This window comes from Halictus rubicundus, chromosome 11, assembly GCF_050948215.1.
Source record: "Halictus rubicundus isolate RS-2024b chromosome 11, iyHalRubi1_principal, whole genome shotgun sequence".
NCBI classification, from domain to species: domain Eukaryota; kingdom Metazoa; phylum Arthropoda; class Insecta; order Hymenoptera; family Halictidae; genus Halictus; species Halictus rubicundus.
In genome coordinates, this window is record NC_135159.1 from 15,517,389 (window position 1) to 15,543,585 (window position 26,197).

General features: G+C 49.2%; 1 protein-coding gene across 1 annotated transcript in view; it reads right to left on the reverse strand.

Annotated features, from left to right (window-relative positions):
- Positions 1–1,723: 1,723 nt before the first annotated feature.
- Positions 1,724–26,197, reverse strand: part of Ache-2 (acetylcholinesterase 2) — a 90,785-nt gene continuing 66,311 nt past the window's right edge. Inside the window, exons 3-6 of the mRNA XM_076796285.1 lie at positions 19,243–19,395; positions 7,160–7,323; positions 5,041–5,198; positions 1,724–2,446 (exon numbers count right to left, since the gene is read on the reverse strand). Of these exons, the coding sequence (XP_076652400.1) occupies positions 2,325–2,446; positions 5,041–5,198; positions 7,160–7,323; positions 19,243–19,395 (597 nt within the window). The 3' untranslated portion in view covers positions 1,724–2,324. The remainder of the gene's footprint in view (positions 2,447–5,040; positions 5,199–7,159; positions 7,324–19,242; positions 19,396–26,197) is intronic.

Genomic DNA, 26,197 nt, shown 5'->3' on the forward strand with positions numbered 1-26,197 from the left:
AGTGCCGTCTTGCCCGTTCCTGGTCCGTTTTGAGAGAAAAAAACTATGATCGATCGACGTCGATTCACCCCTTGAGTGCCTCCCACCATTTTGTTTCTTCTCCTCTGCGACCGGTCTCCGTTGGATCGGCCGGGAAAATTGGCCCTTTCAAACGATCGCCGACTCATTGACATCATTGATGAAATTTTCCTCGACAAAAATCCAAATTTTCACCGTTACTTCGATCGTAGATTTTTCTGGTACTGGTCTCCCCCCTTCTCGATTCAAACGACACTTTCTAGTTTGAGAATAAAAATAATTCCGTCGGAAGGGCCATATATTTCCCGGCCAAAAAGATCTCCGAGGACCTCTACGATCACGGTACCGATCTTCGGGTGTCTCAATAATTTTTGAAACAGGTCGAGGATGCGGATCGAGGAACCGAGGAGATCGCAAGCGATTCGGAGGGTCTCGGCGCGGCAAAATGGACCCGTTTCCGGTGAACCGAGCCGAGAAATCTGCATCCGGACGTTTTGCGGATGTTTGCGAGAACAGTAAGAAAGCCGACCTATTTCCGTGCAGAGGGGCGACAGTTTCGAAAAGATTACGGGACCGTGTTAAATTCGATCGGATCTTCGACTATGCCGTTTGTTTTTCGAAATCTCTACCCAGGACTGCACGAATATCCGCGGTCTATTTATTCGCATGCGAGGCCGAAACAAGCGGACCGTGAATTCCTTGGGACACGATCCGCTGTCGTTCTTGTCTGCCCCGATTCCCCGGCCGTTCCTCTTCCTTTTTTTTTCGAGCACAACTGCCGTTGTCCCGGGCTCGTAGGTGTCCTCGAGACGCGTCAGGACACCGGTCTGCACTTAACCCCTTTGAATTTTCGAGTCCCCCAAAACGGTTTCGTCTCCCACCCACCGTTTCCCGAGTTGATCCTCGCCCCATCGTACAGGGGATGACCGATACTTCGGATACCGTTCGATCCTCTTGGTCGGCCTGGAAATCGACTGTCCACGCTTCCACCCCTCCTTTCCCGACCCATTTACCCCCGGCTCGCAGCTGCTGCACTCGCTCCTCCGACTCTGCATCAGCAAACCGGAAGACTCCCCCGGCTCCCGTCTTCAATTTTCAATATAGAGAGCCTGCCATCTTGGAACTTCTGGGAGCACGGAGGATGATCTTCGAGGGTTCTTCGGGGACTCTCCGACTTGCCATCCGACGCCCCTGATCCCCGGGAACACCGGTCTTCGACTGCAAATTTCTCCGCAGGACCTCTTCCGTGTGTCCGGTTGCTTGGCAACCTAGGCTGAAAAATCGCGTGACGCTTTCTACCTGGATGCGATCCAAGTGATCCTAGATCCCCTCCCCTCCCGGTTAGGTCTTATGTAGAACGCGCGGCGCACTTGTTGCGTTCCGCTAATGAATCTTCTGTCGCGAGCCCATCGATTCCGCGAACAGGTGGTTAGCAGCCGTCCGGGCGAGTTGTTTGCGCGAGGACGGACGTCCGTTTAGGCTCGTTTTTTCCCGTCGAGCATCGATCGAGCGCAACCCCCCTCCCCCGCGCGTGTAGCTTGTCATTCGAATCGTACCCCATCCCCCCTCATCCCTTCCGCCGAATCGATTCCGGTGTTGTCAGACGGTACCCGTTGTCCGGAGGTGTCTCCGTACACAGGAGTTTCGTGGCTTCCTTCTATGGTTGGCTCCGGCTCCTGCTGCTCCGGTCTCGCCCCCGTGAATCGATCTAGCAACCCCCTGGAATCGAGGTGTCACTTCTTCGCGTAACTCGTTAACCTGTCTCGCCTCGCGCCAGTCGTTCGTCGATCGTGCCACACACCGACCGGAAATGGAAATCCCGCGAGAGTAGGCGGGGAGAAGAGCACACGTCTTCCAAGAGACACACGCCGGAGGAATTTAATTGGCTCCCGTGTGGTCGATCTGTCCAACGTCGGGAAACCTTGGACAATTTTTTCAACGGTCTCCTCTTCCGTTTGTTCGTCGCGAAGAAAAACCCAAGGATACCGAGAGTGTCGTGTCCTCCCCATCTCTTCGACTGCTGGAAATTTGATTTCTGGTCCACGGCGCGTCCAATGGTGGGGGTAGGGGGTGCGAGACGATAGGGAGAGCGGAAAAGCGACACCGGCGAGGTCCAACGTGTTAGGAGTCTCTTGGTTCCGAGAGCACTCGAGAGGTGTTCCGGCAATAATTGAACGGCTGGCGACCGCTTGTCAAGACCTCGGACCGTCAACGAACCCCTGATTCCCGTGCGCGGCTGTTCGAACGAACGGATTGTCGGCTGTCAGAAAGGGTTGATCGATACGGGCCCGTCTCCCTCCGATCGTTTAGATCACTCTGGAGAGCACCAGGACCGACGACAGGGCCGTCATCATCAGGGAGTTCCGCAGGTCCCTCGACGCCGCGGACACTATCGCCACCGCGCTGTTGCACGCCTCGGGTGCTGGGTCTGCAACATCAATTTCATCAATCAGGAATGATGGCTATTGTTGGGGATTTTACAGTCTTCGTGTTATCGAAGTATGGGGGATAGGATAGGATAGGATAGGATAGGGGATAGGGGATAGGGTAGGATAGGGGATAGGATAGGATAGGATAGGATAGGGTAGGATCGAGACATGCCTAACTTCCGCAAATTAATTTAGTTTGATTTTCCGAATTTTCTTTACACATCTTACCACTTCCGCAGGCGCATACTTTGTTTTTAAGGATTACCTAATTTTCCAGAGGATTAATTAGGCTCCGGAAGGAGATTCGTTTGCTCGGATCTCTTCGTCGGACCAGCCTCCTGGTTGATTTCGCATTCTCTTTGACGGCTGACGAACTCACGAAAACGGCGAGGAATAAAGAACAAGGCTCTCCTCTCGGAGAGAGTCTTTGTGACCCGCGAGAAGGGACGCGGGAGGAATCCGCGCGAAGATTGCGTCGCCGAGCCAAAGAATAAGGGAAAAAATCGCCCGAAGGATAACGAGTTTCCGGTTGTTCGGGACCCCCCGCCCTTAACCCCCACCTGCCCCGCTGTAATCACGCGATCGCAGCCACGCTTTTCGAACTGGCCGAGCACAAACATTTGCCCCTGAGTGTCTGCGAGAGAAAAATAAAAGCAAGTTTCTCTCCCTGTCAGCCTTATTAAAATCGGCGTTGATCACTTCCGCGAGATTAACAGGTTGGCGGCCATTATACGAGACGATCTCGTGTAAAATCGCGACAATCCGTCGGCCCCGTTGAAGCAATTAAGGAGCGGCGATCGATGATAGTCGAATCACGCGATCGTGATTTACGGGCGCGATTTTATCCTGGGTTCGCGAAAAGAGGCAGACCCCTCTTTAGCAATTTTTTCCTGGAAAATTGATCGACGGAAAAATACCAAATTTTGCGGGTGCGTTCGTCAACGTCTGGAGAACAAGGCGATATTTTTTAAATTTTGTTTTACCGTCTTTTCGCTGCAGGGTGAAACGACGAAGAAGGGCTACGGAAGAAAATGTACGAATTTAAGGAATGCCCATGGTAATGGCAGTGATAATCGCTTTATTGGGCTGTACGTGAAATGAATGTTAAATTACGGCCCGCGTAAGGCGTTTGCGTGGTTATTAAAAGAAACCGGTAGCAGGCAGTTACGATCCGATTAAAGGGTGAATTAAGTGTCCCGTTAATTAAAACCGGGGCTGGGAACCAGCGAGCATTCTAATGACCGGGCCCGTTTCGCTGGAACGTTCAACCGTATATTAAATCACCCTTAAGTTGCGCCATCAACTGCGCACCCACATCTTTCGCGAACCTAATCGTTTGAAAACTACGATCGCACTAAACCATGAAAGGGAACATTCCCCGAAGAACACTTCTTTTTATGACTTTCCTGAAATGGACAGACGGATGTTAAGGGCTCAAAAATACTTTAGAGCAGTAAACAGACGATAAATAATTGTGATAGGAACCGTGATGCAGGGGCAGCGGGTAGAAGACTGAATAAACAACTGAAAAAGAGGAAACGAGTGCTTGGTTTTCCGGACGGGACGGGCTGGAAGTCAGCCACATGCGGGTCACGGTGACCCAGGACGGTCTCCTGTGGTCGGGCTATTTCCCATGGATTCGTGGCAGCTCGATTCCCGAGCATGATCGACCGAGTCTCCCTAAAAATTTCATTTTAAAGCTCCCCTCGGCCTCTCTCCGATTCCGATCGATCCTCTAACCCTGACCCGAATTCCGCTCGCAGCCCGGCTGCGAGAGACCGTCCCGGAGGCTGCTGGGACAGGAATCGGAAATCATTTTTCCGTGGAATGCGGTCGCACGGTCCGCCCCCGCGCTCGATCCGACCGAACAATGGGTTTAATCCGCGACGGATCTCGAATAAACAGAACCGTGGAATAACAGGACGACCGAAGGGGGTGGCCAGCCAGGAGAACAAGGAGGTCTGGGGGATGCTCGGCGGTAGAGGACGAAAGGGGTTCCGCGCGTAGCAGAACGCGTCACGCGACCGCGAAGGATAATGAAACACGGAAACCTCGGCAGGGGACACGGGAAATCTGGTCGATATCGATCGCCAGGACTTGAATTATTTATCGACGGACCGTCACGGCTGCGATGGGGACGCGTCGAGATCCGAGACCGAGTCGGCAACTGGTATTTCAAGCCATCGTGACGTACCAGGTGTCACATTTGGGCCTCCAGTGTTGCAAATACGCAAACAAACATTTGTGACTCCTTACGACCTAGAGTTGTACAAGTTGTACGATTTGGGAAGGTTTATTGGAGCCCTCTAGGTGAATCAGGGGCCTCTACATTAAACTAGGCGAGACTGGTTCCAAGCAGCACCTGGACCCTTGATGAGCTTAAGAACAGTTGGCCCTACCCCATAGCCACCTCTTTTCATACCCCCAACCTCCTGCCTCTTGAGGTGGTGCCTTAACACAAAGGTATTTCAATTTTCTTGGAAGCGGGGCGGGGAGAATATGAAATTGTTGCGCAAGGACGATTGTTCCGCGTTCCTCGAGGATGTCCACTAATCAGGAGACTGAGGAATTCCAGAATTAGTGTGGTAGCTACCTGGCACACCCTTCAGCCTGGGCAGAAACTCGTTCCAGAACGCGCAGGACGTGGTACGCGGTCCTTTGCCCAGCCCGTTCGTCTCCGCGTCGAAAATAAAATACTGCGGCTGATCCCTCGAATATGGCGGCCACTCGGACTCCTCACTCGTCGGTTTGCTGAAACATAATCGCAGGGGGGCTAGTGTAGACGGCGCAGCCTTGCATTTATCGCGTCGTAAAAGTAGTGCGGGACATATAAACTCGTAATGGAATAATCTTTCGTCAACTTGCTGTGGCGCTTCTCTGAAGGTCGTGGGGCGTCAGGGGACATTAGCCAATATGGCGGCGATCGTGTGGCAGATCCAATTTACGCGATTACGCGTAATTACGCGATCCATTTTATCGACGAGTATTACAGATCGGTAGATTTTCAAATGATCATTCCATTTACGGTGTTTTTCCGTCATACAGTGTGAAAAAGGTCTGTTTAATGATGTCACCGAATGATGATAAACAGTGATTGATCGCGAATTAGAGATTCCGCCGGCGGCAGATTTTAATTGAATCTGCCGGCGCGAAGCAACACGAGTAACCGATTTGTTCGTCGATAATTAATACGTGTTACACGACCGGCTACACGGCAGCTGGTTAACTAGGCTCGTTTAAAATTATTAACAACGCGCTAACAAACTGTGTATACTACGGCAACGGTCGGGCGTGTATTAATTATTGGGAGGAGCCCGACGGACGTTTAAATATTTCACCGGCAATTTTCCCTTCGTCGATTAATCATTGTCGATTCGTTTCCCGTGTTTTTCTTGTCTCCCGTGGAAAACGATTTCACCGTTTCGAAGGATTACGAGCATCGTTCTGATTCTCTTGAACGGTGATCCGCGAAAGGTCGGAGGTCACGACGATTAACATTGAACGCTCGCTAAAAAGAAAAACAAAAAGGAAAAAGGATCGTAGAGGGAAATTTAATCGATATTCGAAGGACGAGGCACTCGAAACGACTGAAAATGGGGCGAAAAGAAGGATAACGGTCGACAAACGACCGCCCACCGGTTGGTGGCGTCGTCCAGCCTGTTTGTATCGGCGTCGTTAAATAATTCCTGACTAACCCAGATTGAAAAGCCGCGAGAGGGAACGTGTGTCGTTCATATTTAATTGTTGTCGTCAAATACAGCGCGCCACTTTCTCGAATTAACACGGTTGTCCGACTTCTCGGCTGACTGGCGTGATTCGTCAGCTATTCCCGCGGAATTATTTATCGGAGCCTGATATGGAACGCCGTTGCTATTTTCGTAGCCGACGGGGACCGTTTCACGCGTCCTTTTTAATGAAATTGCGGTGATCCAAAGAGCTACTGAACCGAAACATTTGGTCCTTCGCGAAATCCAACATGGCGGTCATCGAATTGAACAGCGAACGATTCGGTAAATTTATTTTATAGAAGGTTGGAACGATTGAAAATCATATTGTTCATTGCGGAGTGATCGAACGTGTGTGCAATTGACGCGCGGTTTGGTACGATTTGTTTGATATTTAGGTTAAAAATTGCGAGGTGGGGACAGCCGAAGGGGGCAGTATAATGGCCGACGTTTCTAGGTGCCGATTCGAGCGCCGGACTCCCTCCCCATGCAAGTCAAATTTGTTGCTCCGCTCTCTCTTCTTTCCCGTGCGACCTTCCCTTGTCACGGCAAGAGGAATTCTCGAAGAGGCTCCTCGTTCAACCGAGTTACATCTCAAACGAGGACGGACGTGAATATGAAATGCAATTTTAAGCGACCGCGAGAGGGACCAGCTATTAAATAACCGGGGCGGAATCGACAGCCCACAATCCAGAGCAATTTTTACAGACTGTCCCCTCGAGCGGACGTCTTCCCTGTCCTGACACGCTGTTCCACTTAATTTAAAATTTGGTTACAGTACCTCGGATAATTTCGCAAGACGAATACATCCACCAAAGAAATTTAATTGATCCTTGACAGCTGTATCTATTCAAATAATTCACTGAAAATCTACTTTTATAATTTTAATAATCGTAACGATTTAATATTGAACATTACTTCGCTGCGTTTTGTTCAGTTTTCACGTTAAACTGAGTTGTGTAGATTGTTCATCAGCGGAGGACTTACCCTGTGTAGGCGAATTTCGAGAAGGAGAGTATCATCCTCAGGGACAGGTCTCGTTCCTTGTCGCTGTAGGTCAAGGAGGTGTTTAGGGGATGGCCGAACACGTACTCCACCTCGTCCCCGTGCATCACGCCCATCCACTCGCCCCATAGGTTCGTGCTCGTCCTCTGTAACAGGGTGGTTTAAACCGGTTTGCATGAAACGCTCGTACAAACATTTTCTCTGATCCCGCACGTCCACGCCGATCGCTTTTGACACGGGAACCACGTTGATAATAACCGTTCAACAGTACTGACAGCTTGCCAATATTCATCTACACCGATGGGCTTTATCGTGCGGGACGAATTTTTGCGAAACAGTCTCTTTGGCCACGCCGGGATCGGTGTATCGCTCTATTAAGAAACTTAACCGAACGTCACCCGACCGTCGATCAAAAATTAAAACGATCAAATTTACTCGAGATAATTTAGGGGCTTACGGGGAGTGGGGTTTGTTCGAGCAAATGGCGGTTCGACCTCTCACACTCTTTTTTAAAATCTTAAAGTTTGGTCGGGGTCGTGTCGGTACAAGGGGTAAAGAGTCTTTGGGGATCAACGAAGCGTCAGGTCAGCGCCGGAAAATTGCAGGCCGCCTCGGGGCCGATCGAAAATCGAAGCAGGTTCGCCTTTGTTAAGAAATTTCCGCGGGAAACTCGGCCGCAACGGGGAAAGACACAGACGCTTGTCAACGTTCCTCAACCGGCGAAAACGACGCGCGGTTGACGGGGCGCGAGACCCACCCCATGGGAAATTCCTCCCCTGTAATCACAATTTTCCGACGAGTCGCGCGGGGTAATAGACACGTGCGGATGAATCTCGACCGTCTCCGATTAATTTCCAATCCCTGGCCACCTGGCTCGGAGCCGAGGCTCTCGAAAAATTACTGTGACAAGGATCTTAAAGCTCGAGGGTGGGAGGGAGGAAAATGGCCTCGATCGATCGATCCCCCGTCGCAATAAGGCGGGGCCAGATGTTTCCGACGGGGAATCAGTTAAGGCTCTGACTTAATCTGGTGACAGGGATCCGGTTCTCGGGGATGAAATGCATTCTGCAGATAAGAATTATCGCCGCTTGTTTGCAGACGCGGCTGTACTCCTGCCGGCAAATCAATATGGCCGCGATCGCGGGGCGGGTCGATCGATAAACCAGCTGCTCCGTCGGTAATGTCGCGACGCGTCATCTATCGGGTGGTTAGCGAGTCAAGGAAAATTCAACGTGTCGTAACTCTGCGAAAAAGAACAAATTAACGAATAATCCCTCTGGAATAACGCAATTTGAATTTCTGTTTTTAGAAATTGTATCTACACGTCTCCATCTACGTGATATTTACAAATTTAGCCTTTCTCTGTTCCGTGTTACGTCGATGTAATTTCCAGGGTGGGTGGTGGCAGCGAAATAGGCCGGTAAATTTTCACGTTAATTATTAAAATTAGAAATTACCCGCAGCTTTTCTGTTGATGCAGGTGGCCGGCGACACGGGCGAGCAAACACGCAGACGTAACGACGTTATTTAAATCGGGCTGTTTGCCACGCGAGCGCAAACTTTTCACCGTGTTTGCGGATACGTCCGAGGACGCTGGCGGATCTCGACTGCCTCGTTGATTTTTTGCGCGAGAGCAACGGCCCTGTACAGAGTCGGCAGTAGGGATGTAAGAATCATGATTTCTCCCCCACCTCCTCTTGAAGAATCATAGTCTCCGAACACGGAGGACAATAGGGTTCACGATTTCCATTGACCTTTCATCGATGAGAAACGAATCGCCTTAAGACCAGCCTTTGTGCTGGAATTCAATTAGGCTCCCGGAGAATAATAAAACGGTGTGGGCGGGGCTAATTAAAATTCGAATCGCCGTGACGGCCGAAGACATTTCGTTTCGTCGCTCGGAGCTCGGAAATGCAGTTTTCAAGACTGGAATTTGCGCGAGGCATACAGAGTGGGGGGTGACGTGTATTATCTCGGGGAGACTCGTTTAACCTTTTGCACGCGGACAACCGAAATAGTTTTAAAGTCGAAATAATGGCGGCTCGGAACGGTTTCATGATACTTTTAGAAGAATGTAAAATACAGCAGAAGAAAATAGGGTAAAGGGATGGTTGGCTGCCCACGCAACGCTTACGTTTCGTTCCGATATTTTCCGTGGTAGTTTCCACCCACGCCGTTTATTTCGGGGAATTTATTCTATTCGCAGGCCCACGCCATTCCCGCGTAGGTCGCATTATCAACAGAGGCGTTTATTGATTCAGCCGGCGCAGCGGCCCGGTCCGCGTATTCTCAAATCCGTGCTGGTTCGTCCCGTCCGACGTAGCCAACGATGCGACGACGTCTCGGCGAGGTTATAAAAAGGACGGCACGCCTGAAACGGTCGGAGCCGGATCGAACGGAGTGGGGTAGCAGGCTCGATTTAATTTACTCGAATCGAGCCCGAGGTCGGACGGAATTGTCGAGGCCACGTAATGGAGACCGATTGAGGAGGATCCGTAAAAATATTTCATCGAATCTCGCCGGAACGGAGATGGCCGCTGGTTGCCCGAGGTCAGGAATGCGTAATAGAAACGTTGGTCCCTAGTGGCACAGTCTGAGACTTGTAACTTGCGCGTTGACATTCATTAGACACGTGACGCAGACGGTCGAGGTGGGATCTATAGCGTGGTTGTGCTAACTGTGCCGAGAAAAGACTGCAAAGATTCCTCAAACCAAATTAAACCTAAGCAAACCTAGCCAAAACTTAATCAAATTTACTCAGACCTAACAGTACGCCCATATTTAACTACACATACCGAAACCTAATCGGAACTAACATCTGTCTGAAGCCAAACCTCCCCAAACCAAATTAAACCTGAGCAAACCTAGCCAAAACTTAATCAAATTTACTCGGACCTAACAGTATAAGAGATTTCTGAGTGACACCCATATCTAACTGAACATACCCAAACGTAGTCGGAACTGAGAGTACGATACCTAATCGTGTGGTGCCCAACTGAGTGCAGGAGATATGCATGTCCGTGTAAGTCTAACAGTACACCTAATGAATTACAGCATAAAATCGACGACATAACCGAAAGGGACCAAACTAGCAGGAAAAGCTGAAGCTGAACCAATTAGTTGGACTCGAAACCAGAGGGAAAATCGGAGCCGGGCGACATGGAGCCTAGTTTATCCACAAAAGTGAGTACCCAATAACGTCTAGGTCCAAGGTAGCTCCTCTGCGTCGTCCAAAGTAGTTTCCCCGAGCCAATTTTATCCTGTCGGCGGTTGGTTCGCATTTGCAAGTGGAAATTGCCATCCGTCCGCTCGTGTTATCGTTCCGGAACGTTTTGTACATTAATAACGGTATCCCGCGTAACCACCCCACCCCCCCCCCCCCCCGCTGCGGCACTACCATCCGACTCTAACTTCTTCGGGTTCCATCGAATGATTCGCAGCTGAATTAAGAACGGCTTGGCGTGTCCGAGGGGAAATGCAATTCAGTTCGGAAACTCCCGGATAAGTTGGTTCCCCGTTTAATTCGCCTCCGACGCGAAATGGATTAATGTTACACATCGCGCTCTCGTCCATCCGGGGGGAGGGGGAGGGGTTGCGAATGGGGATAGCGTTGTTTAACTTCCACCCTCCCGGAGCATCGCGATGGTACGCGCGAGTGGATCACCGCATCACGTTTGCCGCGCGTCGAATTAATTTCGTTTTGGACCCGCGCCGCGTCGTGAAATTGATGCCGGTTTTGCGAACGATTGGCGAAGTTTGATCACATCGTTATGAGTGTCCCCGCGCGATCCCGAGGCCGCCCGGGGAAACCAATCAATCGTTTCGAGACGTTGATTTTACCCTAAACCCATTTCGATTCGCCCAGTTCGAAACTGGACACGGTCAGAGATTTAATTTCAGTTTTTGTTGGGATTGAATTTTGTTAGAGGGTGAACCTGTGTTTAGTAGAGCTTTTGCGACGTAATGATATTTTTCTATTTATATTTTCGAATGGTAGATCGAATTAGAAAGGCCACGAAAGAATTGACGAGTCACCCTCTGTTTAGTCCTTCTCTATGTCTGATCAATAATTGATGTGTACTACTTACAGGCTGACTCGACGTTGATCTGTACTACCTCGACCATTCGATTAGCAAAATATGCCATTCATTTGTCACAGAAATCACTGGGGAAACATAGGCTTGGATGTTGTTCGAACTCTGATCAATTACGGACACATACTACTTACGTTGCCCGACTTGACGTTGATCCATGCTACTTCGCGCAGTCAATTAGCGGAGCGTATTACTAATTCCTTGGAAATCACTGGAGAAATTTCAACCCCGAAGTTTCTCAATGCCTGATCAATAGCTGATTTGTACTACTTACGGACACTGTTTGACGTATCGTTATACGTTCTACTCGCACTCTCTTCGACCACAATTTTCGTCCCCTTTTTGTTTCCGGGTGAACCGAACTGCTACCAGACAGCCCGTGGCCCAGAAAAAATTTTTAATTTATGTTTTTGCTTGATACTTCCCAACGATAGACCGACCCATAAAAGCCATAAAAGCATGGAAAGCCCACGCGCCGTAAATAACGACGCTTCTCCTCCGTTTATGTTCCACGCGAAAAATCGCAGTTTGAACTTTAACGGTCTCTCGCATGAACTTCCCCGGTGGGATGTTCGCGAACTTGTTCCGCCATTGTGGGGGCGGTAATCCAACTTTTTCAGACACAGCTTCAAACTTCCCGGCGCACGATCATTCACCGGACGTCCAGGGAATTTATTTAATTCCGTCGGAATGCGGTCAATTGAATCTGAGGACGATAAATCCGTTGGTACCTCGACCATGGTCTGCTTTCGAACGGATTGATGCTCGAGATTCTTGCAGGATTTTTCGGGAACTTTCATCGAGAGAGAGACCTCTTTAGATTTTGCATAGCGCTGTTAGAGCTGGTAACGTAATTAGGTCAGCTGGCACGTGCAGGAGGTTTTCTGGTTTTCGAGACTGCTTCTATACAAATTTTTCGCAGAATAACTATCGAACCTTTCACAGTAGGATTTTGCACACACATTTATTGGTCTTCATAGTACATGCGTGGTTTTCTTTAAGTAAAAATAAGCAAAATTACATGAGCTATGTATTTTTATATAGAGTGTGTTTTGAAAAAAATGGGAAACCAGAATACTCTCTTAGAACGGAGAGGATTCAAAGAACGGTTCTAGAAATTGAAAAGAATTGTTGTATGTGCCAAGTTTGCGTAAAAAATTCGGTGGAAGCTGAAATCATCCGTGTAGCAAGAGAAGTTATCCGTCGGCGCAATGGTACGGTTGTCCCACTGAGAACATCCGAAGAAGCGTTTCTCGCGGAAAGAGGAAACTCCGAACGCGCCTCCGCGCTATTATGACAGGCTTCCATGTTCAGTAAACGTCGTTAATTTTAACGATCCTTAAAATTACAAAGGCAACGCAGGCGATGGTGGGGCGAGGGCTGCCGAGGATCGTCCAGAGGGACGCCCAGAGGCGAGCATAATGATATGACGATCGATAATGCCCAACGGAACTCGATAGAAGCCTGGAATTTCGTTATGCCGGCTTAATAAACGTGTATCGACCGGTATCTCTTAATTAACCTGGCGATTTCCTACGGTACACACCATTATCGCTGTTACGCACGCCATTTTACTACCCGCGCCCGGACGTTATTGCGAAAAATCCTGCTAATTTTGTCCGCCGACGCTTCAAGGTATCATTAACATTTACGGGGGAAAAAACCTCCGGAAATTCTACGCGCGAATGTTTCTCCGTGTATGATCAATGATTGATACGCACTACTTTCCGAGTCTGACGTGACGTTGATCTATACCACCTCGTCCATTCATTTAGCAAAATGTGTCATATACTTTTCAGAGAAATGACTGAAGTCGGCCTAAACAGTATCTAAAGTCTGATAAATTATTTATACGTATTACTTATAGACGGTGCTTAACTTGACACTCATCTGTACTACTTCCTGTAACCAATTAGCGAAACACATGACTAATTGTTCCTCGTGAATCACTAGAGAAACGTGATCCTTAAAGTTTCTCAACTTCTGACTAATGATTTATACACACTACTTACTGACAGAGTCTGACTTTGAGAACGTGTTCCTGTGACTAGGTTCACTCGATCAGTAAAATATAACTGCGACAGCAATACACATTTCTTGTCAGTAGGTCCTTTCCAACTTTTTAATCGTGCCAAAATTAATTTTGTTACTTTAATTTCAAGAAAAGCCTTGGGAAAAATTTGTTCAACATTTTCCAACATACTCTGTCCGTTCCCAGACCCTTTAAATATCATTACAATTTACTACGACTCTTCTGAAAATGATTACGAAGCCCAACAAACAGAGTTTCGTGTCCGTCGGACAAAGCACTGACTTATACTACTTAAACAGCGCCCGACGCGATGCTGAGCCACGCCACAAAACAAGCTCGACCGAAATTGCAAAGGAACACGAAATCCCACTAAATGGAGCCAGTTCCCGTCATTTCGAGTCGGGGATCATTTTCTTGAATGCATCTTTTAATTTCTCCCCGTTCTTAAACGAACGTCCGATTTAAATAACATCTTCGGGGAACCGTTTCTTTTACTGGCGTCTTCGGCCAGCTGGATTCATCCTTTCGACGCAAAATGAATGGCCCTCGCGCGATGGTTTGCACAACGTGATCCGCTCGCGGTCGATAATGAATCTCGTGCGGAAGACACGCGAGGAATACCACCGTAAAAGGATTCTCGTTGGACGTGGATGATGAAGGGACGGGGGTGGAGAGGGGAAGGGGGTGTGTTCTGTATTCAACGATTCGATGGCCTGCAACTACGCGGCGGACTACAACCGTCTCGTTCCCATTAATTCCTTTGGGCCAATCGACACGCTGGACGCGCGATTCACTTCGTTAATGAATCGGCCGAGTTTGTATTCACTGCCGAGCAATTATTTTTCCGACCGGCGCGGCGCGGCGCGGCGCGGCGCGCGGAGAAAGTTGATTTCGAGGATCGGCGATTACAGAAATTGGAGCGCGTTCCGCCTGCGGTCGAAGCCGCGTCCGGCCGATTCAATTAACAGGCCAGGATAGAGCCTCTCGAACCCATTATTCTTCCTTGGCCCGATCGACTCGACCCGGAAAAATACGACCAACGGGATCACAGGGAAGCTGGAAGACCGCTGGACAATTGATATGAGTTAGTTCTGAAAGGAGATTGGGTTAGGGCAGGTCCAAGTTAGGTTTTCAGAGTCAATACAGACGTTCCGAGGTCTGTGTTAGGTCTAGGAGCGACTCGATCCGAGTCCAAGTTAGGTCTGAGGTTACAACGGAGCTAGGATGAACCTAAATCCCAGCTGGATTCTTCATGATTAACCCTGAGTCAAGGGTCAGGCGAATTATGATCAGTATGCGAGTCCAAGTTAGGTCTGGGTACCAGCTAGGTCCTCAAGTTTTGGATCAACCATTCCCACGTCTATTCCTATTTTTCCCGCGCCTCAGAGTCGGAGTTACATCGGATCTAAAGTGAACTATGATGCCAGGTCCATCAGAGGTAGGTCAGGCGTCGTTACACAGGTCTGGAATATAATAAACTGGGTTCAAAGCGTTCCCGGATCCAAATTGAGCGTACTTTCGAGCGACGTCAATGGAAGCCGCGTCCCCTCTCGAGTTCTAAAATCCTCGGCACACGGTATAAATTCAAATTAACGCGAGCTGATGGAGGGAATGTGTTTGGCGCTTGGGAGGTGGCTTCGGTAAGTCTACAAGGTACACGTGTTCTCGAGGATCGTTCCCAGGTTTCAGCGTTAACCCGTTTCCGACCCAGTTACCCTCTTTGAACTCGTTTCGCCTCACTCGGTTGCGGAACTTTTTCGAGACATTCGAGTGGCTCGCTTCCTTCTTCTACTACTACTACTACTTCCTTCTTCTTCTTCTTCTTCTTCTTCTTCTGGTTCTTCGTTTCCCCGGTGCTAAAAAATTAACAAGAAAGCGGGACGAGTCGTTTTATCCGTCTTCCCTCTATCCGCGTGCCTTTCGGCGCTCCTTTTTGCGCGGCCGGTGTGGAGAGACGGTCTAAGTAGCTCGCCCAAGACGTCGAATGGACCTAAGTCGATTTTCGTGTTCGCTCCTAAGGGAATTCAAAGTGGGACGATAATTGCCCTGGGTCCTGAAGACTGTCAGAGAACGAGAGAGAGAGAGAGAGAGAGAGAGATAGAGAAGAGAGTGGACGCGGTTCGTCTCGTCGCGTTCGTCAGCAAAAAGCGAATCCGTAGACGACGAGTGGCCGCCAAGAGGAAGACAAACGGGATCAAGGAGACGCGAAAGTGGTGCTAAACCTAATCCCGTCTCGGGCCACGAGTTCCTTTCCTCGGCGGTGACGTAATTGACATCGGCGAACGGCAGCCGGGCCTCGTTTCTTTTAATTAAGAGATCCGCCGTGCAACAAGATCCCACTCTGCTTCATGAAGATCGACAATCTTTTCTTCCCGGCACCGTGAAACTTTCGGGGACGAAGACGTTCGGCATCCCTGGCACTGAACAAGCTGGAAAGCTTGGAGTCCAACATCGGAGCCAGGAAAACTAGCTTCAGGCTGCGGTCGTACCTGGGTGGTTAAGCTTGGATCAGTGGAAAAATGTCCAAGCTAGGTCTGGCCTAGGGAAAATTGGGTCCAAGTTAGGTGGGGAACCAAGTTATGTAATTGGGTCCAAGTTAGGTGGGGATCCAAGCTATGTAATTGGGTCCAAATTAGGTGGGGATCCAAGCTATGTAATTGTGTCCAAGTTAGGTGGGGATCCAAGCTATGTAATTGGGTCCAAGTCAGGTCCAGAAAGCCGAGTAAAAGTCGGGTCACCAACGAAAAGTCGCCAAGGTTAGGTCATCGAGGGTTGATCCTGGATCCCAGCTAGCCTTAAGCCGGCTGAAGGATCTAAGTAGATAGCTCCGAACATCTTTCTTGGAGGAATCCGACCGTGCCGAGACAATTACGTCGATTTCACGGGAGAACGCGTCAAGATGATGGAATCGGCGAGGAGATTAACAGCTCGAACCGGAAAAGGAATACATGAATCGTGACGGAACATGGAAGAGCCGAAGACATGTCCCGATGGGTGGATAGGGGAGGAGGGGGTTAGGTCGAGCGTTAAGGGGGTTGCTTTAACCGGAGAGCGAAACCGTTATTAAGATTACGGGCGGCGCGCATGAGTAATGACATCCTCCTTTGCTTCCACCGCCGCTCCCTGATAAATTACCTCCTTCGCTAATTACTTGGGCCTCGGTATTCCGCTTACGCGCGTTTCACGTCCCAGTTACTCGGGGATGCCGCGTGAAACCGGCCGAGATCGAGTGGCTACGAAAGTGAAACACGCCGGGGCTTTGTTTTCAGGCTGCCCGAGCCCTTCAACCCTCGACCCTTTGATTTTTCACGGTACGACTGCTGATCTAATTACTGCAATATTGCACCTTTTAATTAAATCGTTTAATCAGAAATGGTTTGTAACACAATGGCGCAATTTTTATGCCGTAACTTTATGAAAAAAATCGGAGGGCAATGTTCCTTGGCTCATTTTAAAGGGTGAAATCTCCGCTTCCGCATGCATGAATTGATTTTTTCCAAAAAAAAATGTTTTTACTCGACGGTGGGCCAAAAGTGAAGATGGTCATTTTTTGACATTCTTTGCCAATTTCAAGCGTACTCTGTGCAACTGAAAATTTTTTGGGGAGTTCTGGACTTCCATGGATTTGAAGAGCTAAGTCTCCGCTTTCCAATGACACCGAAAAAATTGATCTACGATTTTTTGTAGCAGTCTTATCACACTTTGAATGACAAATGAGCCCAGCGGTGCAATAACTACAGTTCGATTCGATACATTTTTCATTCAAGGTGCGATAAACTGGCAACAAAAAATCGTACATAATTTTTTTTGGTGTCATTGGAAAGCGAAAGCTTCGCTTTTTAAGTCCACGATGGTTTAATGTCCCCAAAAAATTTTGTGAGTTACAGGGAAACCTTCGAATGTAAACAAAAATATGAAAAAGGCGTAGAAAAATAATGAAACGTAAATCTTGGCTTAACCAAGAGATAATCCACACGGTTCTCCGCAGAAACGGCTCGAGAACGACAAAAGGGACTTTGACGAGCTTTCGGCGTCTCTGTGTCGATCGATCCCACAAATAAATTCATTCGGCTCCCCGTTCCCTTTGTGGTGATCCTCTATCATTTATTTCTTCGCCGGCTGAATATCCGTTCTCCGTTAATGGCGGGCTTAAAAAAGCTGGCCTGTGAGTGGATGGGATCGACGTGGAGCTTCCGAGATATCTCCCCATTCTGCTTGACTAAAGCTCGGTTGGATCATAACCGCGGCTCTTCCCGGTGTCGAATTTTTTTCTCGATTTTTATTATTCTGGACACGGTGGCGTTTCAACGACGCGGGAGAGAGTCTGTTCTGTGCGAGAGAACGAGCCTCGCCAGTGGAACGAGTCGATAATCCGTCGGGCATAGCTCGGGGAAGTAGTATAGATCGGCCACCAGTCAGACAGGCAGCGAAATTTTTAATTCTTCAGAGGATTCGACTGTGTTTCGAAATTTCCCGGGCTCGTTGGCTCGTGTCGCGTATCAGTGACCGCGGACAGAACCGAGACACCCCCGCAATTTCCGTGGTTGAGCCACTTTTGTGGGACGTCGCCGCCCCGACGCAGGATCTCGACGACCTCCCTCGAGTTTATCACGAAACGTCTCCCGATATATATGCTCCCCGAAGTTATAAAAGCGGTCTATGTATACATATATACGAGGACCAGAGGAGGGGGTGGAGCTCGCGGAGGACTCTTGAACTTTCATCGCCTCTTTAGCTCGAGAGGACATTAGAGTTCCACAATTTATGTAACGCACGAGCGGAGCGTTACGAGCGCCCAGAAATATCAACCCTCGACGAGCCGGGGATTGAACGTGAAACAGCAGGGACGGGACTTGAGAAATTTTCGAAATTCGCTGGATTCCTTCGACCCCACTCCGTCCGCAGCCACTTCATACCCCCTGGACTTCCCCGAGAACGTTTCATTCTCCGCTGGAATTTCTTCGAGAGCTTTTAGGGTCAATTTTGAAAATCCCAATTTTGAACGGAAGGCAAACAATGTTTCTCGCGATCTGAAGTATTACGGGTATATGGAGTGAAGTCTGCGCTTTCGAACGAGTCCAAAAAAATGGCTGTACAATTTTTGGTTGGCATTTTGTCTCTCCATCGCCAACCCTAAACTGGAGACAGTGCATTTCTCATTCAAAGTGCCGTAAAACGGCAACAAAAAATCTTACGTCAATTTTTTTGGATTCGTTGGGAAGGGAAGACCTTGTTCTTCAAACCCATTGCTGTCTGAATCTGCCAAAAAATGTTTTCAGTTCCGCAGAGGCACGTAAATTTGAAGAGTTGCTGAAGTGGGGCCATTTTTACAATTCACCCTGCTTTTGGACACAAAAGCATTTTCGAAAAAAAAAAATAATTTAGATTAAAATATCGACTAGGATTGGATCATTCAGGGTTGTATCGAGTCCCGTGCATTATTAAAATTGTTCTTCCCCCGTCGTTTGCAGGGTGAGAAATTTTTCAGCGGGGGCTGTGCCGCGTCTGTATAGGCAGTCCAAGGTGGCAGTTCGTTTGAAATAAGTCTCGAACGGGAATCAGCCGACCCATTGAGCCCGGGAGCCCTTCGTGTTTGCATTTCCCTGGGAAATCGATGATCTTTCTCTTCGGTTGAATAATAGATTCGTCTGGAAGTCGATTCCCGGCGGTCGGCGATAAGGGGGCCGGCTTAAATCGAGCGAAAGGATCACGAGCCGCGGGTCGCGTTATCATTCCCATTTCGCCACGTGACTGTCGTGTCGCGTCCCCCGGAAATGTCAAGCTGCGCCGCGACTATAATATAATGGCCGTCTATCGATCGGACCGCCCCGTGTTTCACGTGACGCCGTGCCTCGCGACCCGCACACGTGACCCATAGAAGAAGAAAAAAAAATGAAAGAGGTCTCCTCCGTCTCTGTCTTGCCTGTGCACACGCTCACCTGGGTGAAGAAGTAGTAGTACACTTTCATTCCGCGGTCGGCGAACAGCTGGGCGAAGTGTATCGACGGGCAGATGAAGAAGTAGTCGCCAACCACGTCCGCGATCATCTTCTGATAGATATAGCCGTTGTTCACTTGCTCCCAGTCCGTGTACTGCAACAAAATACATGATCTCGTCAATGGGAAATCGTATTTGTCATCATCAACACGCCCAATGTGTGAAAACGTTCGAAATTGAAGATTGACGAAATTCTACCTACGCTTATTTCAAAGGGTCGAGCGAGGTATTTTTATGGAAAAAGTTTTTGCATTCTGTGGTGATTAAAAATGTAAAAATTTGCAGCGGAAAAATTTTTTGGGGAAACCGAACCACCTGGGATTTGTAAATTGAAGTTTCCGCTCCGCCAGAAAGATTGCCGTACGTTTTTTCGTGCCCCGTTTTATTGCAGTTCGAATGAAAGGCGTCGCATTAGATGATCTTTCGCCGAAAAATGCACGGGGGATTTTTTATTCCGCGACTGCAGGCTCGCGTCAACGTTGTCATTATTTTTTTCCCACCGCATTTATATTTCCGAGCACTATTTTTCAAGGGATGAAATTTTCCTCCGCCCGGGAAAAAATCTCCAACGACCAGAAAATATTCTGGCGGTTCTGAAATGCTGCGGTTATAATATTACCGGTGGCCAAAATAAACAAACAAGCGGTCCGATAGATCTCCGGCGCAGTTATACGCGGAGCCGAGGCACCAAGGAATTTTTTAATAAAAGAAGAACAGTATCGGGGGTCCGCTCTCCATATTTCACCGGTGTTTAAACAACAAACTGCGCCCGTGAGTTTCCAGAGTCCGGTAAAATTCGTGGCACAATCAAGCTCCATTTATCACGGCGCCTCGCGGAGTCCGGTCCGGTTCGATACGCGCCGATTATTGCTCGTGTTTTCGTGTAAATGGAACGACGCGACGCGGCGCGCTGCTTCGCGATAATCGTCCCGGACGCTGCCAGCCGAGTATCGACGCCGGAGGCAAGAAGATTTCCTCGATTGGTGCGCTGTGCCGGCCAATCTTCTCGCCTCATGAATATTCTTAACGAACTGGCGACGTTACGCAACGGGGATCGTTAATTGGACCGAATATAGGGGTCGTGAATAAAGATTTATTCCTGTGAAACAGCCACGCTGTTTTTCCAGTTTAATAGTGGGCGGATCGGGTCATTTTTTCAACTGACACAGGTTGATATATGCCAGCAAACGAGCTACAGATTGACCTGAGTCAATATTCATACGAACCTCATTCACTGTTACGTATACCACTATTTTCTTCGCGCGCACTGTTAACTGAACCCGCCTACAATTAACTGGATCCGCCTATTTTCCGTGAGGCCCGCCTACATGCATCTGGACACGCCCACGTACAACTAGACACGCCCACATTTAACTGGGTCCTCCTATTTTCGGCGAGGCCCGTCTACATGCATCTGGACACGCCCACGTACAACTAGACACGCCCAAATTTGACTGGACCCACCTACAGTAACCTAGGCTCCGACTACTTTCAGATAAGTTTACCTACATTTATGTCTGCCTACGTTCAATTGGGCTGGTTCCGCTCAATTGCCAGACCCACCCGCAATAGGCCCCACCCATTTCTAATTGGCCCCACCCACCTTGAGGTAGCACCTTCCAATTTCGAATGTAGCTCACACAGCGAGTGAAAATGCGACTAAAACGAGATCCACAGGTAAATAACTCTGGCTCCTGTTTCAGCCGGGCAAGAAGCCTGGTAGAGATGGTAATCTTGATTTAAAAGGGACGCAGAACCTTGTCGTGGCGGCGTGCATAATTCACGAAATGAACGCGCGTCGACTGTCCTGGGCGGTACGTTTCCGCGACAAGAACACGTTACACGCGGAAGATTATGTGTTCGCCCGCGAAGACACTCCATGCGAGCGAGATGTTTGATTAAAGCCTCGAACCACAACGGTGCGTGGTATCGTGTAGCCGAGGAGTTAATTGCGGCCTATCCGCCCGGGGTACACGCGTATAACCGTCTGTGCCACCGGTTTCATTAACCGTGGCGATAGGCAGGGCGAAGAGGCGAGGGGGCGTGTCCTGTAATCGTTCGGAAAAAGACAATGGGACACGGCTCATTTGCGTCCGGTTTAATCGGGTCCGGTGGGTTCGCGGAACGATCTTGCTTGTCCAGGCGTGGAAAATTAGGGAATTCAATGACCGAAATTTAAAATCGACCATCGCCGGTAATCCTTTGACAAAGTGCTGGAGTTCTGCTGGTTGGAAAAGGACACGGAATTATTCGGTACAGGCTGTTGCAATCGAATTCGGGGCTCGCTATGTTTGAATTAAGCCCGGCTCGGAGCTGTACTTGGCCAGTCCCGACGGCAATTTGCCTCCAAAAAGGGGGTGGGAAAGAGACCAGGGCTCTCGTTTCATTAAACTGGCGGACGAGTCGCGCAAAGTAATCTTTGAGCAATCAAAGTTGACCGGGTCGATTCATCAACTTAACCCTCGCCTCTCTTTGCCGGACTGTGATCCCAGCCTGTCAGACGGATGCGTTCCGACGTTGCTATAGCTGGTTTCGGACCAGGCACAGGCTGCGCGCCGATCGAAAACGGGAACGCGAGAAAATGTGGGCTGCAGGCGAATGTGCAGAGGGGGCGTTGATCGATCGACCAACGGCGTTAATTATCACCAACGGGGAAGGCTAATTAATCGAAAGTTAACCGGCGCGCCGAGGAAATCGAGGTCGCACGCTTTCCACGGAAGCAGAAGTTTCCGAGCGCCGCCGAGAACGCGCGGAACTCCGAACAACAGCCTCTCTCTCTCTCTCTCTCTCTCTCTCTCTCTCTCTCTCTCTCTCCGTGTAACTAGTCACGCGTTTCCGCTTCCACTTTTTAGCCCCGGACCGACGACTGCAACCGTAGCCAGCCGGCAACAGGTTCGCGGACACTAGGCCTGGGGAAAACGAGAATCGAAGCCGGCATCTCCAAGCGTTTCCCTTCCGGACCGTCTGGCTGGAAAATTTGTTTGTCGAAGAAACTTCAGCTCCGTGGAACAAACGCTGCGCCCCTCCTACCGAAAATTCATTCACACTCTTCCCTTTAAGCGTACCGGGTGTCCCGGAATTTTTTCCAGCTGGTGCACAAGTCCCGTGGAAAATGGGCGGACCTAAATTACAGAAGGCGGGGTCAGGTGGGTGGAGAAATGATTTATTGAAAGATTGAGGAGCTCTGGGAACTTGTCGAAAGCCGGTCGAATATCGGAGTGGTTGACAGTGGGCGGTTCCCGGTTGAGGTGGGTGTGGTAAGTAGTTAGTAGGCGGACCTAGTACATGATCAGAACATAAGGTTGGATAATTTAGGGGTGTAGGTAGAAAATGGGCGGACCCAGTTGAAGGTGGGCGTGACCAACAACCAGTGGGCGGGCTCAATGAAAGGTGGGCGTGTCCCGCATTAACTTAAATGGTTTGAAAAGGGATGCACGACAATGAACCAGAGGAAATAGGACTGAAAAGAGCTGACAACCAATGGAACGACATCTTCGCAAAGAGGAACCACAGCCGTCGAGCATAATGTAACAGCAGGTGGTGCGAGGCGGCGGTGAATTGCAAAATTACTTAGAATGTATAACCAAGGGCCTCGGAAGTTCGTTGCCCGTCGGGAACTCGGCACCGTAATTCCTAACGACGACTTTTCTTTGCTCGTTAGCTTATTTTTCGAAACGCCGCTGCTCGATACTCGCGGTTCTCCGCCGACGAGAGTCGTCGACGGGAATAATTGAAGCGCCGCGGACCCGTTAAAATGTTCGCCGGCGCTGCGAACGGAGACTTTCATTCGATTAATTAAACCAGGGAAATTCTTCGAGCACCATCGGAGGAATCGATTTTTCCATTCGAGAAAATGCGTTAAACCTTCTATCGCTACGAGTGGGGTGACTGAGAGATCGGACACCCCCGGCGGTGTCGAATTTTCCAAAACACAAAATATCGATTATCGCGGCGTGTTGCGTCGGTTTCTCGTTTCGATTTCGAGAGGGTTGTTAGCGATTCGAGTGTGGAAGGTCGATGTCGTGAAATCGAGCGTTTCCCGCACCGTAGAACGATCGCGCAATTAAAAAGTCATTCCGCGTTTCCCGACAACGGGCAAGATCACGGAACAGCGGCGGCCAAGATGGCGGAAATGAATTTTCAACGGAGCAGGGGGAGAGAGAAAGAGAGAGAGAGAGAGAGTAATGAGCGGCGTGCGTGATAGGACGCCGCTGAAAATCTCGCTTGCCGAGCCGAGCCGAGCCGAGTACTGTGGCAACGGTTAGGTGCCGGCCAGGTCCGGCGATGCTCGCCGAAAGCCCGCCGGCTCGTGACAAATCGAAACGACCGGACGAACTGGAGCGGTGAATTAATGGAGACCGCCCCGCCCGTCCCCCGAGATTGCCAGGACAATAAGACCGGCAATAAATTCGTAACTCGTGAGTAATATTAATGAATCGTCATAATAAACTGGGAACCCCGTCCCGTTTCACTCACGTTCGCCGCGGCCGTTCAAATTTATCGTCGCGATAAACAAGACATGCGAACGAATTAGTTCCCGTTCTACGATTCAGAGCGGTCCTCCTGTACCTTCGCGCTTCAAAAATCACCGTGTTCTCGCCCGGTTCATAAATTGATAGGGGCATGAGCGTCGGATGAATATGTAAAATAGTTTAAGCACTTAAGTGGAGCGGTATTAATGAGCCGGAAGTGACTCTAGCTGCGCCGGTGGTCCGCGGTGCCGGGCCGAGCTGTGGGAAAATATGCGGCCATTTTCCCCGTCGTTGCCGTTAACTATGCACGCGCTTCCCTCCGCCCTCGCTTTCCCCATAAATATAATATTTCACGTCCTTGAATTCTCGAGATCATTCCCATAAATTCGGCTGTTTAAGCGTCGTGAGAACCGCGGTGCGGCGCCGTGAAATAAAGCGACCGGGGGAAAACCTCCACGGATTTTCCACGGTATAATGAAATTTCCATACACGCTGCTGGACCTAGCTTGGATCCTCATGGGGGTCCCGAATCCCATCGGACTCTTTTTGGATTCCAAACAGACCTATAATAATTTCGGCCTCCTTTGACCAGCTTCCCTATTTCACACATGGAAAATGCTTTGAGCGCGCTTGAACCTTGAACGTAGAAAAGAAAAATTGGTTAATCACTTTGAATACACTTTCCCGGCTAAGTGGATGGAACAGGGGCACAGTTCGCTATAAATATAGCAGTGAACGCGTTAATGCTCGAATTACGAAGAGACAAGGTGAGGGGCTCGCTTGTTAGCAGTGAGGCGAACAATTGAAAGTCGTCGAAACGACGCAGTCTATTCAAGACGTTTTCCGGCGGTTCCAGCTGTTACGAGCGGCGCCGCCATTAAGAAGCTCCCGGAATAAGGGCAACAAGAGGGCAGAGAGGATCGCGAGCGATCGTTCCGGCCGTGGAAACGGGGCGGCACGCGCGGAAACAAAGCTTCCCCCCCCCCCCCCGTTTGCTAGTCCTGAGAAAGCGTAGGCTTGAAGCGTGCAACGAAAGAGCGTCGCCGGCGCTCACGGTGCTTTCGAAAGCCTCGACATCAAAGCTGCCGTGGATAATTCAGCGTGGCGCGCGTTCCGCTAGGAAATTAAACAACTTTCCTCGCCTCTGACGACAAATTCGTACCGGTCTCGGAGCTGCGAGGCAGCTGCGCTCCGTGTCAACTTCGGAAACCCTCTCTCAGCCACGAGCTTTTTTCCCCCGGACGAAAATCCTCTCGATGAATCCACTTCCAGCTTGAAAAGGCTCGCGCACTTTTACTTTCAAGTGGCCGGAATAACATAAGGAATTTTTTGCCCGAGCAGAAATCTCACGGATCCTCGGAAAATAGATCACGAAATCTAAGGTGAAAAATTGTCGTTTTTTATCCGGTTATAACTCCGCGAGAAAAAATCGGTGAGCAGTCCACTTTGGCTCGTGCTAGAGCGCGAAGCCTTCGCTTTCGCAGCTCTGAACTGTTTTTGTCCAAAAAAATTGTTGTACCCGAAGGTGAGTATAAAAGCGGAGATAGTCAATTTTTGACAAATCTTTAAATTTATGTGTGTCTGTGCAACTCAAAAAATTTCTTGGGGATTCGAGCTACCGTTGGCGTGAAGAGTGAAGTCTCCGCTTTCCAACGAGTCCAAAAAAATTGCCGTGCGATTTTTTGTTGCCATTTTATCGCACCCTGAATGAAAAATGAACCTCATGGTGAAATGACCCTAGCCTTATTAGCGACTACTATGCTGAGATGGTTCACTTTTCACTGAAAGTGCGATAAAATGGCACCGGAAAATTGTACAACAATTTCTTTGAACTCGTTGGAAATCGTAGACTACACTCTATAACCTCGCATTGGTTTCGGTTTGCTAAATAATTTTTTGAGCTGCACAGAAGCATCTGAATTTGAAAAATGATAAAAATCGATCATTTGTACATTTCTCCTCACCATCGAATGGAAAAAATTTTTTCATAAAAAGTACTTCAGGTATGTTAAAGCGGGGGCTTTGCGCTGTACAATGAGCCTAGATTACTCGCGATAGGATTTTTTTTCACGGAGTTACGTCACGTGAAACATCGAGAACTATTGAAACCGGATTTACCGACGGTTTCCTATTTAATTTAGGGAAATTGCACCGTCATCGAGTGGATAGCACGTGTCGCTAATTTTAGGGTGATATCAGGAGAAGTTTATTTGGTGTGACCCGGATTCTCGTCGATGATCGCGGCCGACCGGTAAATCTGATTCTCGATCGGCCCTGTAATTATACGTGACAGGCAATTCTCATGCGTTGAACCTCGCCGTAACTACCGCAAGCTGTGCTTTAAATTCAGCCACGCGGTTAGCTTATCGACTTAACTCGCCGTCGAGGCATTCCGCGGCTCGAGTACGCGTCTAACCCCGCACGA